Raw genomic sequence first — 15,578 nt, forward strand, 5'->3', positions numbered from 1 at the left:
TGACTTCCTGTCCATTAGTATCAAAATGAAGAGATAAGAACTGTCCCCCCACCTGGATACAGATGATTTATTTTTTTTTTTAATAGAGGGGAGGGGATGGGGGTGTCTCTTTATTATTTGACTTCCTTGGCATTAAAATTTTTTTGTTACCCAGTATAGTTCTTGCAAAGTATTACTCCTTTATAGTTCTCCTTAATATTAACCTGACTTCCAATATGTGTCTATTAGTTTTGTTTGAGGTGAAAAAAAGAGCTTATGATTTGCCTCAGATGTATTTAGCCCCCTTTGTTTCTGCAAGGCTTCTGTAATACGTAGCAGTTGTTACTGTTTCATTTCTAGATCATAACTGCTAATTTGCAGGTTAGTTCTTTAGGGGAGGGGGGGGGGGAAAAGCTATTTTTTATGGCTGTAAACGCTTTTCATAACCAAACACTTGAAGTGGGTACATCTCCACCTATGTGTGTGTGTTCTATGGGTGAAATAATTACAGAGCTTTCTGTGTACCAGAGTGGAGACAAACAGGGCGTACATCCAGCACCAGCCTACCTTTATCTTCAACTGTGATGAGCACTTCTGATGTTGCGTTCCCAACTTCTGAGACAACTGAGCATTTATATTCTGTACTTTCTGATACTGAATCTTTCACCCAGCTTAGAATATGCAGTTTGCCATCAATCAGTGTATGAGATTGCTCCATGATGCACACCTTCATCTGTTCTCCATTCTTCTTCCAGACAAAATGGGAATCACTTGGACCTGTAAAAACATCAGTCAGCTTATGTCAGGAAAATTACTAAGATAAAAGCTTTGAATAGAAAATGAAAGACTTACTTACTTAGACTTTAAGATTGGATTCAAAGGTTGATTGTAATGTTTCTTAGGTTTCTTTAACTAAAATGCTGGGTACCAAAAAGCTGAAAGCTAACACTGATAATGAGGTTCAAGCCAAAGTTGTAAATGACCTTGCAGAAAGGAAGTGTCTGGATTTGCACAAGTGGGAATTTACCCTGCAAACATGATTAGACTAGATAATGAAACTGGCACTATCTGTGATCTGCAGCGATTACCTACAAAACTAGGTAATGCTACCTAGTGCTTGATTGAGCTATGGAACAAAGTAGAGACCATCTGAGACACGCATTGAAAACCTGAAATAAGGGACAGGAGGGGAAAAAAGTTGAATAACTCAGTGCATCAAAGATACTAGAACTAATGAAAGAAGAAAAATCAGAAAAAGCACAGAACCATTAGTCACAGCAATTAGGCAAGAGAGAAGTTGGAAGAAGCTTGGATTAACAACAAAGAGCAATGTAATCCTTTTGCTTTATTGTCATTATTCATCTTACCTGCGAGGTCAGAATTTGAATACATCAGAGGTTGACTGTAGCCCAGAGGACAGAACAGCTATTCCCAGAAAAGCAGCAAGTTTGGCCGAAGTGTATTTGGCAACATCAGAGCTTTTTTCATTTAAAAGAAAAACATCTGGGCCAAAGAAAGAACTTTGCAGTAACACTGACTTTTAAAACATGTCTGTTAAGCCCTCGAGGGAGTATGATCCAGACTAGACTTAGCAAGAGATGATGTAAAATTTGAGATTGAGAGAAAATAAAAGATTTTTGTATGTCCTGAGGGAACAGGTAACTTACTACAGAAACTAACTTTGAGTATTTTTGACTGGAAATTGATGCAGCATTTTTCTGTAGAAAAAATATTTGAGTCTGTGTCTCTTTCAAAAACTACATATACTGTAGATTATTGTGCAAGCAGACACACAAAAAAAGGAAGGTAGTCTTTCTGCTTGTGAATGTTCTCAGTATAATGACTTAAATTCTTAATTTGTTTGGAAACAAAACTAATACCCTACAATTTGAAATAAAATAGTCCTAAGAGCAAGGATGAATGACAGAGAACATGATTCGGTTAAAACTGGTAAGAGTTTATCTCTGAGGAAGAGAGAGAGACAGAGAGAGAGAGGGAGAAGTGGGACAATCTCTAAAGTGCTTTAGAAGCACTGACAACAGCTCTGACAAAAGTGGGGTGGGCAAGCACATGCTGATTACAGCTAGCCTAGCAGACAGTCATTTCTCAATTTTTTATGGGTGATTGTGCTGCTGTTAACAGTATGTAGGTGACATGTAGCTAAAAACATGGGAAATCTGGAACCATGAACAAATTATTTCAGTATAGTAAGGCTGAAGTTGGTTTTGGACAAACAGAAGGAATACCAAGTAAATATGAACATAGTCCCACACCAGAAATCTTTAATTAAAAAATGAGGTTTCGAAGACCTGAAACCTACCTTCAGAGAATGTCCTTGGAGGTTATTCTGGATTAGAACTTCTAAGAGATGCAACATCTGTATCTGACACTGTATTAATACAGAGGAGAAATTAAGTGATCACTGGAGGTCAAGCTATCATCTAGAATGGAGAAACGAAGACTGACTTGACCAAAGTAAAGATGAATCAGAAGAGGGAATGATGGGACAAAGATCTCTGGATGAGCTTTGACAAGTGTCAAAGAAAGAATTACTACTCTAATGTTGTGAAGCTAAAAGCCAGGTGCTTAGGTAAGGCCACAAGCTCACAAAGTTTATTAGCAGTAATTCAGGTCCTAAAACGTGAGACTAGAACTATTTTGTGCTTAAAAGCAGTGTCTTGGAAAAACCTTATTTTAGAGCCAGGAGACAGAGCGGCATGTACAGTGCAGGAGACCGCTTCCCTAAAATTATTCCAAATGTTTCCTGTTCTTACTTACACCAAAGAATTGGCTCTGTTTTCGTTTAAGATCACAGCGCTACCCAAAGCTCAGGTTAGACACACCGTTTTCCGAAGTGTGAAATCCAACTATTATTCGAGTAATCCTGCAAGTCAGCGCAAGACTTGTGCAAGCTACTTAGCAGCAAAAGCTGGATGCAAGCACTGGTCAGGTGTCTGTTGTGAACTGCAAGGAAGAGAGGGCATCTCCTGATCTTCCTGTTTCACTGCGGTTCAGTCCTGCTCCTCAAGGCTGGCCGTTGCTTTCTCTACTTTTTGCGTCTCATGATTGAGCAATAGAAGCTTACGCTGACAAACGGTTTCATCTGCAAAAACCTTGCGTCCCGTTCCTTAAATTTAAATTTGCTACAACTCTAAAGTAAGATAAATTCAGACTTAAATATGTAACAGGGAACTATTTTTCAAAGATACTATGTATTCTACATTTATTACAGTTTTCATAACACAAATGAAATATGTTGAGTGAAAACCTTACAAAGTATGCATTTCTAAAATATTTGATCTACTTACATTGCCATCCTTTTTAAGAATGCTTGAAAGATTTAAAAAAGTGGTCTTATTAGTACATAATATTCAAGCAAAGAATTAAACAGCAAGACAGTCCAGATATGCAGATAGCTCCATTTAAGCAACAACGGAAGACTATTCAAATATTTTACTTTGAAACCAATGTCTTAATAAATAATTATTAACAATTTAAATGAATGCCTAGACTATTTTAAAAGGTGGAAGGCTAAGAGTTATAATTAAAAATAAAAACATATCAAACAAAAACCCCTTGCTGCACCTTCAGACCTATACATTTTCTCAGTGAAAGCTCCTCAGTTTTGCAGGATTTGTGAATATGGTTGTTTGTTTCTTTTGCAGAGGTTTAAATTTTCTATACCTCTGCTGTCAGCGCTTGGAGTGAAATGTTACTACCCTGGCAGCTCTGCTGGCAACATGGACTCTGTAACCTACCCCAAGTCAGCCAGGTTTGCAGAAACCATACATTTAAAAGCCAAATGGATTTTTCCCCTCACAATCTTCCACAAGGAACTATTTCAGCAGACAGAGGTAGTAGTAAAAAAACTTACTTACTTACACCGCTGCAGCTGGTCGTAAAGTAAATTTCTACCTAGAGCCTAACTTCAGTCACTGAAGAATTCGTGCAAATTCCCCATTTTAACAAAAGAAAAAATCCAGTGCAGTGGAATTGAAACTAAAGTATAAAGCTACAGATTCAGAACAGCAGGATTTCAAGAAAGCTCTGGGATCCTAATTTAAAGGCAGGAGACTATGGATGAAGCGGAGCTCATTGACACGGCAAGGTGGAGGGGAGCGGCGGGGCAATGCTGGCCAGACCCTTTCCCTCCGTCGGACGCCAAAGCCTGCGGCGCTGCGTGCACGTTTCAGAAGCCACCTAACGAGGCTGTAGAGCGACATACTCGCGAAGCGCTACCGTGCCGGGTTTGCCTTAGCACAGTATTTTTCCACATTGTTAGGCGGTTCCGGAAGGATAACATCAAAACGAGGCTTTCCTAAAATTTAGTCGTCAAAAGCATCTTGAGATGGAGGGAAGTAAATAGGGTAAAAGAAAGCATGAACTGTCAGCAAGTCTCAACCTCTTAATGCTTTCCCCAGCTAACTCATCTCCCAGACCCCAAAACAAGTTAAAATTCAGTGAAGATAACTGACAGGTATCCCGAAGAGAAGTTTTAGCAAGGTAACAAACAGGCTTTTTCACAAATTCCTATCATCTCAGCACAGCAGTGCCACCAGAGATGATCTTCTTAAGTGACAGAAAGTTTAGGTTTGGAAATTGCTCTCCCTTATTCCACAACATATATATAAAAAAGGAAATATATAAAAACCCTGCCAAAGTTGACAGCAAGCAGCAGATTAAAAAAAAATCAGAAAAGTTAATCTTAAAAAAAGAATGACATCTGGGTTTAACGCTCAGTATTTAGCTTGCAGCTTTGCTTGCATGAATGCTGCTGAACTAAACATCCCAGATTTCAGACTATCAAGATCATATAGGAAGCTGTCATCCAGAGCAGGGATTAAGTTTTAAAAACACTATAATCTGAGCGCGGAAAGATTATTTTAAATCACAGATCAAAGTGAGCCCAGGAAAAGGTTAGCCCAGCCTTAATCATTAACATGGCAAGCGGCTGCCCGCACGGCTCCGTAAGCGAAGGGAGACTCAACTGGAGGCTGCTCAGAGCGCCGTGAGTCTTAGGAGTCACGGCAGCGACTGGGACAAGTAGCTGAAGAATAAACGAAGCAACCGGAAGGGTTGCAGGTTGGAGGAGGAGGGGGAAAGACAAGAATCCTTAAATCACGATCCTCTTTTACACAAATACCCTTGCAGTTTTCTGAAAAGGACGTGTTAGGCAGGGCCTTGCATTTCAGTCTATACCCCAGCTAAGCAGGTCTTCCTACTTAAATGTAAGCGCAATCCATGAGCCTTCTAAAGAAAGCACAAATAGCTTGAAACAGCAGCGGAAAATTTCACATAAAAAGCCCAAGGAAAACAGACCTTTCTATAAAGGCCACCAAAGATTATCATGTCAAGTGGCAAGTAACATACAGGGAAGAACACTGACATCCTCTTTCAAAACTGTAGAGCCTTTGTTAAATTACTAGTACCTTTATAAAACATCAACCCTGCAAGTTGATGCTGTGTTATCAAAAGAGACGAGATTTAAAAAAAAAGGGGGGGGGGGTTGGTGTGAAATATGAGCCACATATAAGCCGAAAAAAGTCTCCTGTCAGTAGCGCAGGCAACGCACAACGCACGCAGATGGAAGTAGGGCACAGCATCTGCCTTCTCAGCAAAAAATTAGAAGCAGATGGGGAAGACGGCTGGGTTATCTACGAGACGGAAACGCAACACACGGCTGCCGGGGAGCCCAGCTTCAGCAGGACGAATTTAGATACTCGCTCAGTGGGTGAAAGAAAAGGTTTGCAATGGGAACCTAGATAATAGTCTGTAAAGATTACTTAGCCTAACTCTTAGCAAACTGGAACTAGAGACTAGTTAGATCCAGCTACATCAGCTAGAACTAGATGTCGAGTTTCCGGTCTGAGTTAGCTTACGTGTGATACTGTTGAAGCAGTTCTGGTAAGAAGTTTCTGACGAAATGGTTTAAAAAAATAGCGACAGCAGCGTTCTAAATAATTACCCAGTTAATCTGCCATCATATTGAGGGATTAATTATTATAAGCCTACAGGTTGTGGCTGTTAAAGGCAAGTGGAGAAAAAGAAGGGTAAAGATAGTCACTATAGTCCAGGGCATGAGTTTGCAAACAGGGTCAAGCAGGGTAGCAAGAAGTTCTGAAGAAAAGAACATGAACATTGACATTATATTGCAGGGAGTTTGACACCAACCCAAATCTGTCATATGTCTCACTAGGTAGGATTGGGAAATCCAACTTTCTCAATCATGACAAGGGTTTAGGAGTTAATACCAGCCTTCAGCTGAGAAACTACAGAATCACAGTTCCATATTAGGCAAGGAGAACAACTTAAATATTTATGATGAATTACAGAAGAACAGCTAAGCAAGGAGGTGAAATAAAACCTTATAAGCAAATGGTGTATAGAAGCAAACCCAGAGCAAAGTGAATCTCTTCCTGAGATTTTTCAGAAGAGATGTGCGGGAAAACCTTATAGAAGGTCTATTTGAATCTTGAAAACCCAAATGTGAAGCAAACTTCACATTTTCTTTATAACTCATCACACCATAAAAGCTGTTTTGCAGAACCCATGACAGCTTTTTCTTGCACAGTTCTCCTGGTCCCCCAATAATCCTTGACAGAGGTGGGATCTATGACTGTCAGTAACGCGCACACATTTAGCTTGCATGCGTAGATTAAAATTCAGATCGTGCATACTGCTGGGGTTGTTTTTTTCCCTGTCATCAAATCAGCTTGTCTCTGCAAAAACCTAGGCAGCACCTAATTCCAAAACTAAAGGGCTAAGCTGTTGCTTCGCACAGGTATTCCTTTGTGCAGTTTTTAACCAAAGCAGAAGGTAGCAGTTGCTTTCCTGACTCTCAGTAGACCTTTCAGATAGATTATCCTGTCAGAAGGGTAAAGGATCCAAAAGGATCCAAAAATTTTTACATTAGGCCATTTCAGATGTTTGAACACTATCAATTGTCTTAATTTACATACAGTCCTCTGCTGGCAGATGAGGTTGTTGATATAATTTAGCAATATACAAGCATACTTACAAAATTCCCTGGTATTTTGATAATACAGGATAGGCTACAAATGTATTAAGCTTTAAGCACATTACAACAGTAGCAATTGTTTGCAGGCTACAATTACTCGTCCTAACCAGACTGATTTCCTCACTGGGGGGAAGGATTTTAATGATACCTGCTAATTTATAAATACTTCAAAAAATAAGAAAAGTCATACAAAGGAAGTTTCCCAACTTCTGCACATTATTATTCATTGCACAGGAAAGACCTGTACGAGTTCAGTCAGCTGTACAGTACTGCACAAGAAAACATTTCCTTTATTTTTCTGTGCTGATTTGAATCTTTTGAAGAGGAGTTAGTTAATAATATGCCCTTGGCTTTACTTCCCCATCTACTTTATCCTCCATCTTTATCCTCATATGTCTTAGACTGACATTATCTTTAAGGTAAGCTTATTCTAGTCCTTAAAAGAAAGGCTATGTTAACAAAAAAATATATGTATAGTAAATGTCCTTGCACATTTTCCACATTTTTCTTAACTTGGCCGTTGTCTTTGCATATAAAAGCGCACAGCAGAAGAAATTTTTACATGATTTTGCCAAACTTGCTGCTGATACCGGAATTTAAGAATGCTGCAGTCATGTCATCGTCTTACAGGTGCCACTACCGAGGAGCCAGCAGAGCTAGGACGGTAATACCACCACTTAACAAGGCTTTCTTGTTTTTGTATACGCATTGCTCGATCTATGAGGGCCCCCGCAGTCCCCATTTCTGAAAGAACCAGTGCCAGCACTTGACAGCCGTGACCTATCACAATCTACAGCAGGGAAAGGGATGTTTTTAGTTTGATATCTGAGAGATTTTTATTTATATTCAAATGATCTTCCAAGCTCAAGTGATTACTTAAGTCCTTTTCTGTTAGCTTGAAAATTTAAGATTGTTTCCTTAATATGTTACCTTGTACATGGACTTTAAATAATAAAAAAGAGGTGGCATGTCACCAACCTGCATGGAAGGAATGATCTTATCGTACCCCGGTGCCTCCAAGTGATGCAGCCAGTGCAGGAATCATTAAAGGAGGCAGGACAAAACCACACTATGCAAAATGACAAATTCACAGTTACTATCAGATTCCTGCAGCCACAGATGCTGCAGGCAAACTGCAGACAGCTAGCAGGAGCTAAGACACCGGAGGTTTGGGGACAGGCTAATACACAAAGCAGGATATACAACTGGTTGGCAAGGTACAAATTTAGCATTCCCGCATGAGGATAAAGATAAACCAAGTGTGGATTAATAAGTAACTGTGCAGATTAAAGTCAGCAGTACTGTTTCAGCAAAGCACACCATGTTAATCTCAAAATATGCTACTTAAAAACTAACAAAATATTTTAGGAAGTTTTGAAGTATTTATGCAGTGAATTGAATTTTTCTGGGAAAGGCAGAGCTTTTCCTCTCTAGACTATCAGTTCTATTTAAGAGATTTAACTGCTGCTCAAACACACAGTAGCATTTTCATGTTTGAAAAACTACTGATGACCCATCAGTCACAGTTATTGAGAAACATGTATTAAGACGCTGAGAAGAGATGATGTTCTGGGGATTATTTTATAAAACAACCCGCCCCCCCCCCCCCCCCAAAAAAAAAAAGAACAGCAGTTGGTTAAAAAAAAAAAGCACAAATATATTTTCTGTATGTATTCCACTTAGAACCAAGATTACAGTGTTAACAAAATCCCACCTAAACTCAGTTGCAAGATCCTGAAATGCCGTGATTTACAGCCCTGGACTCGGTCATTTTGCTGCCCAGCACGAGTCATTCCTCCAAGCAGCCCCTTGCTGCTTGGGGCGCGAGCGCGCGGGGAGGGAAAGCTGCCCCGCTGCTGCGGGCTGGCGGCCCTGCGACCGATCCGGGGGGGCAAATCCAGGATCGGCAGATTCGGGAGGGAGGAGGCCCCTGCCGAGGCCTGTTTTGCGTCATTTCTTGGCGGTATCAGGCAAAGCTCGGGCATTTGGAGGCGGCCTGGGGCAAGGCCTCTTTGGGACTGGCTACGCAGACACCTTGTCTCGTTTTCCTCCGCCTGCAGCGGGGCCCCCCGAAGTGCCACGTACCGTATCCTCCCCCGCTCCCCTCCAGGCCTTTCAGTGGGACGCCAGGCTTCACTCGTGATTTTGATCCTAGAGAATTACAGATCTTCTCCCACACTGCCAGGGCAAGCGTTCCTGCATCGTGCCCTGCCCTTGGAACAGCATAGGCGCAGGGCACAGGCATCGAACCTGGCTGTCACGCAGCACCCGTCTCGATACCTCTGAGAAATAACAACTCCTTTGCAGTCCATTGCTGCATTTGCAAAATGCTTGTTTTCATTCCCAGAGTTGTTTAAATGGGAGTGAAAAGTTTAGGGAGCAGTAATGGAAACCCTCCAGCATCAGAAAAACTAAGGGAGGAGGTCGCAAGTCTCGCCATCGTGGAAACAAATACAGCCTAAAGCTGCAGGCCAAAACCACAACAATAAAGCATGATGCTTTTTGCTGTTCCTTATTATCTATAAATCCATTTATGCTGTTGCTGAGCATAATATTCTGGTACCTAACTTGCCTGTGAAATTAAGGTCAAAGATGTACTTATACTCTACAGTTGGGGGGGGTGTCAAAGTAACATATTAAAGCAGAACCAATCCTACTAAAAAAAAAGCCTGTTTCTACTGCATTTATATTCAACAGAGCACTGTAGAGATAAATTACAAAGCAGTTCTGTACATCATCAACTCGTCGCCTTTTCCCTTGCACCAGATGGTGTAGTTGTCTGTTCAATTTATTTCACACCTGCCTCAAATGCCTTTAAAGTGTTTAAAAATTCTATAATGCAGGCAAAGTTGCATTAAAGAAAGTATACAGGAAACTTAATATTTGCTAGCACTTATTTAACAGGTCTTTGGAGACGTGGAAAAACACAAGACTTTTTTCAGGGCAGCAGAGAGAAAAGCTGAGAAGCAATTTGTTAATAGAGCAGATATATTTCTTTCTTTTCAGGAAGGGCAAAGGTAACTCAGTCTTCAAAAAAAATTTTTCCCCTTTTCCAGAAAAAATAACAAAACGTGACAAGTGGCTGTAGGTGCCGTATCCACTTCAACTTAATGCTGCTGTTGAAATGAGCCAGTTACAGGATTGTGAAATATTAGCCATAGGCCGGCTCTCAGGTTAAAACATGTGGGACGAATGAGAGATGAGTAGGAGAACTAACCCCTGCCGAACTTGCAAACAGCTTGAAGCAGCCATTTATGATTAAAAGAAGAAACTCAATCATCCTCATTAAAATAATGTTAGAAAGCTGATTAAAAAAAGCTTCAGTTTTTTGAGCAGACCACGTGGCAATCTATGTGTCTGCATTACAGAGGGGGAACCTTGTTTAAACCACATCCTTTAATCAGAAAGCGAAATATGACACTTAACTCTCTGCCAGTCTCATTTTACTCTTCTGTTCCTTGCAAGCACATTTTGTATTATCATCATCGCTGGGGGAAACAGAGTTCCATTAGAGCTATGCTTATTTAAAGAAGTATCAACAATCAGTGAAGGAATGTGAATTAATCCTAGTAGAGAGTTTCTTGGTCAATATGTCTCCTTATCCCCCAGGAATAAATTTATACATCCTCAGAGACATATCCCAGAAGGATGCAGAAGGCTTGTATCAGTTCGGTATGCTGCTTTTCTGTTCTCCCCTCCACACACCCTTTCCCCCCCCCTCTTTTTTTTTTCCTCCCCCTCCCTTTTTTTTTCAATCAATGGAACAAAATTGTGGTTCTGAGTAAGAGGAGTGTGACGTATCAGCTAAATGTCTCATTTCCTACAGAGAATGAAACACCCATCCAAAAGATAAAAGTCTAGTGATTCACTGCTTTGTGAGAGAAGGTGGAAACCCCTTCCCAGGTGACTCATCTCACCCTCCAGGTATGGGGGCGCCCGGTCGCCCCGAGTCATTGCTGTGCCTTTCATAGTCTGCGTCTTATAACAGCTCCTTGCACTGCTTGTCCCTACCTTCTGCAGGGAAATCCCTGGGGTGACTTTAGGACACAGCTCCTTCTGTCTTAAGTTTACTGCCAAGGCAACTACAATTACTGACAACTTTTAAGCAGCAGCATGTGAAAGATGTGTTAAAACAGACATTAAGAGATCTCAAATACAGAGACATCACTGGATTAAAAAAGGAAATAATTTAAAAATAAATTCCTGATCTGTAGTATGATTATCAGACTATTTAAATATCTTTTGCTCCGTAAGTTACACTACCATTCTGAATTTTCTCATGCTGGAAATACAAAGCTTTTAAGCATACTGTCTATAACAGCAGTGAAGAAATTCATCTTAGAAAACCTGGTCCCACTGTTGTTGGTTTTAGCCATGGAAATACAAATCATACCCTTGTAAAGACACACACTAATGAAAATGCCAGAATTTTGATCTGATTCCATGTAACATTTTAACAATCATAGACATATCAATAAAAAGACATGCTACTTTTTAAATCAATCTGTATTAAACAATTTCAAACTTATTCTCTTATTTCAAGGAATGAAGTTGTATCTTAAGACCAGTTTATATCCATTAAAACTCACTTAGCTTAAACAGACAACTACTGTCCAAACAAGGACAAATGTTGAAGTTCCATTGAAAAAACAGCTTTGACCTTCAACTGTATGCCTCAGGTAATATTTACTTCATAAAATGAAAGTTATCATTACTTAAGAATTTAACCTTTTAAAATAGTAATTTTTAAAAGCTACTGATCAGGTCCAGGAAGATAAACTAAATTCAAATCCAATCGAATTTGGATTCAACAGAAGTATTTTTAAAACCGTGTACATCCTGACAGCAAAAGTATTTCCTTGCTAAGCTTATCCATTCACAATCATGACTCCAGGAGCGACCTGGACATGAAAGTCAGCCTGCTAAAGTCAACTGGCTGTTAACATACTTAAGCAGGCTGCTAAAACAGAGCCCGTATTTTGCTGTACTGTATTTGTGGTGCCCAATTCTGGAAGTACTAAACTGCTGACTGTCACCACGACGTTCGTAAGGTGTCCCGAAACGGTCGCCTCTTACGTCAAACGCGTTCATCAGGACACGGCCGCCCATCTAACCCTTCCGCGCAGAAAGCGCTGGCTCACGCGGCGTCCTCAGACTTACCTGTGGCTTGGCAGAAGAGGCGAAAGGGTCCCCGGACACTAACATGCTGTGCCTGGTCACTTAGGAAAGGTGGCAACAACATGACCTTTACAGGGTCTGTGCCAGACCAAACGTCAGGCTGGGCACTGGTGGGTGAAGGAGGTGAATCACATCCCACACAGGACAAAAAGGAGGTACCAGTAGGAGGGAAAGGTATAGGAGATGAGGCTGTGTGACAGAAGAGGACAGAAAAGAAAAAAAAAAAAAGAGGGTACTAAGGAAAAAAGTTGCAAGAAATACATCACACACTGAAGAAACAATGCCAAAACACAAATGAATTTAGAAGGGTAATACAAGGAAATGTCCCTAGTCTGCCAGCAGAACGCTCTCCTCCTTCACCCACGCTCCTTGCTCCGTCCTTCCAATTCCCCACAGGGATATAACCCATCCACTTAAAGCTGAAAAGAGAACCTATTTCAAATTAATTACAGAAGTTTTCATTTTTCCCCTTAAAGAAAACCACAAGGAATATTACGATTTACAATAGGGAAAGCGGTTCCACTGTGTCCAGTTTCATAAAAGCCGAGATATAATATAATTTATTTTAATATTTATTCTGTCATTTTATATTTACATAATTAAAAATAGAAAAATAAAACCAAACTGAATCTTATAAACTGTTTGCACTAAGATGGTCAAAAGTTATGGTTGCATGAAACTTCCAACATAGAAAAGCAGCCCAGGCATACTGCTATTTACTGTTAAAACATACTCTACTTCTAGTAATATTTACAGAAAAGATGCAGTGAGAGGAACAATTCTTCAGGACTGTACCGCACAAAATGCTTTTACAGACAAACAGTGCTGCTGTGAACCAGGCTTAGAACAAATGCACATTTTCACTTTTGCAGGCATGATTCACATGAACAGTTTGAGTGACTGATTGTTTGAGCAGCTCCAGTTTCAGACTCCAGTTGCATAGGAGATTGGTAGATGTCATCCAGAAAGGGTGACGTCGCAAAGATTTGTCACAAAAAGAAGCCGAGTTATTTCTGAATCTGGAAAAAGAGAAAAAACAAAAAACCCAACTGCAATGTTTTCTTATCAGGCTGTATCCTAACAGTCCATTCCAGCAAGTTACTAATTGAATTATCGTAGTGAATTCTTCTCAACTCCTGCTTCGCTTCCACAGTGCAAAACCCTCTCTTGGGTGTCGTAGCTACGTGACAGCTGCTTGCCTGTACCGTTTCATTAAAAAAACTAAACAAAAAAACCTCAAAATATCCAGTTCTGTATAGAAGACAAAATGTGATTATGTCCACCTTGCTGATTAAGGAAGAAGAAGAAGAAAAAAAAAATATATCTCTGATTCCTTTCCTCCCCCACTTACTCCAGTCCAAATATTTTGAACCAATTATTATTATTGTACCTAAATTTCTAAAAAGCCTCAAAGAAAAAAAGCCTTTAAACAATATTATCCCTGAGTCTTACATAAATCAAGCCAAACCTATCCCCTTATGCATTAAAATCTAAGAAACACTTTAAAAGCAGTTAAAAAAATATATAACTAACTAAAAGAGACCTAGTATGCCAACACACAAACTAAAAATAACCACTAGAAGCGAAGAAAAAAAAATGTCCCAATCTGGACAAAAGTCTATAATTTACCAATCTGATAAACTAAACTTTAATTTCCAATTTGGAATTAAAATGAAACTAGATATTCTTTTTAACGGCAGCTAAAATACGTGCAGACTGAAGTACTTTTTAAAGCCAACTGAATTAGAAAGTTACTTTCATTCAGTGGAAGAATCGGGTCAAAGAATGAGTAACTATTCGCCAGAGTGAAGCACTCTGGGGGAAAAAAAAAGTCTTGGGAACAAACAAATGGGGATCTGAAACTGGCCATTTAAAGAAAAAAAAAAAAAGACGACGGTACAATACAAGATGCTATGATCTGCAGACAAAAACATCGCTTTTCTAATCTGCTGAGATTTGCAAGGAAATTGGCTTGCTGAATAGCTTAAGCACATATAACCTTCTCTGGCTCAGCTGTCACACCCACGCTCGCTCAGCTTAATAGTTAGCTGCAAGGACCACAGTTGATTTTGTTATTAAGTCGGAAGATGGTCGCCTTCAATCACCCTCTGCGTCCGAGTCGGCGTATTTTAGTTCACACTTGACATCGAAAGGTTTGTCCTTGACTTCTCGTGAGGCCTGCGGATCGCTGGGTTGGACCTGGCCATTCCCGCAGTCCGGCTCGGTCTCATACCCGGTATCGTGGGCCGGCTTCGGCTGCTCCCCGTTCTGGTGGCTGATGCTACCTTGCTCCACCAGGGTTTCTTTCACGCTTTGCTCGCAATCAGAAAAATCTGACTTTGTTTTTTTCTTACCAAGCAACATAACAGAGCGGAATTTCAAGCACTGGCCTGGCAAATACCCTTTGTAACAGTTGTAGGAGAGCAGACACAAGAAGAGAATGAAAAAGAACAAAAAGAGGAACATTAAAAGGAAGTTATCATTTGACTTTAGGAACATTGTCTTTTCTGGGACTGCATCAGGAATCAAATTGAAGATCTCCGAGTTGGAGGCTGCACTTGTTAGCACAGGGCCAATTGGCTTTGTTATTATCCTTGCTGTTGTTACTGGCATACTCTGAGTGGTCGAGGTCTGAGTAGGAGACCTTTCAGTTGATACAGCTGACACTTTTGGTACATCGCTATTACCTTCTGTCGCCGCAGCTGCCACAGTTGGCCCCACTGTAGTATGCTGGATTTTTTTCAGTTCCAAAACGTGCTTAGCCAGCACTTGAGAAAATTTCTTATTCTTCACTTTTTCTTCTGACAAACACTGATAAACGCCGCTGTCTCCCTCTGATAAATTGAAGATGAGCAGCGCCTTTTCCAGCAGACGGTATTTGGGGCTCTCCACTTTCAGTACGTCATCCTTGAACTTCCAAACTACCTGTGCCAGATTGGACTTTTGAGAACATTTGAGTTCTGCTGTGCTCCCATGCTTGAATGTATGCTGTAGAGAATTCTCTCTTACTTTATCTGGAACATCAAAATAAATTTGCAAAGTATCAGCAACGACTTTTGTTTGCACTAATCCGTACAGTTTCATGAGACTGTGCCAGTCATAATGGAAACATAAAGGTTACAGCATTACAATTACCTCACAAGACCAAGAGGACAGCATGCAAGAACCTAAATGAAATCCTAAACTACATCTGTATAGGAAGATGTCAAAAGAGACTAAGAGATAGGATACCCCAAACTTAAAACAGCCTCTACTTCTAGAGAAATAGGATGAGACCTTGTCTCATGACGAATCATTGTTTGAAACAAGATGCTGAATTTGGTATCAGTTTACAGGCAATTAGGGCATTTTAAGTAGATCAGTAATGATAAACTATCCAAAAGGAAACTGAATAAAGTGCAGC

General features: G+C 40.2%; 1 protein-coding gene across 6 annotated transcripts in view; it reads right to left on the reverse strand.

The window, feature by feature from the left end:
* The window catches only part of SEMA4D (semaphorin 4D), a 107,655-nt gene that overhangs the window by 2,502 nt on the left and 89,575 nt on the right, over positions 1-15,578 (reverse strand). For 3 of the 6 annotated variants that reach the window (XM_062600617.1, XM_062600615.1, XM_062600616.1), the window contains one exon: positions 12,761-15,189. In XM_062600617.1, the coding sequence (XP_062456601.1) occupies positions 14,273-15,189 (917 nt within the window). In that variant the 3' untranslated portion in view covers positions 12,761-14,272. Of the gene's footprint in view, positions 1-546; positions 757-12,157; positions 12,365-12,760; positions 15,190-15,578 lie in introns of those variants that run through there. The other 3 variants (XM_062600618.1, XM_062600619.1, XR_009961304.1) reach the window with 3 other exon arrangements.

The sequence above is a fragment of the Rhea pennata genome, chromosome Z (genome assembly GCF_028389875.1).
Source record: "Rhea pennata isolate bPtePen1 chromosome Z, bPtePen1.pri, whole genome shotgun sequence".
NCBI classification, from domain to species: Eukaryota; Metazoa; Chordata; class Aves; order Rheiformes; family Rheidae; genus Rhea; species Rhea pennata.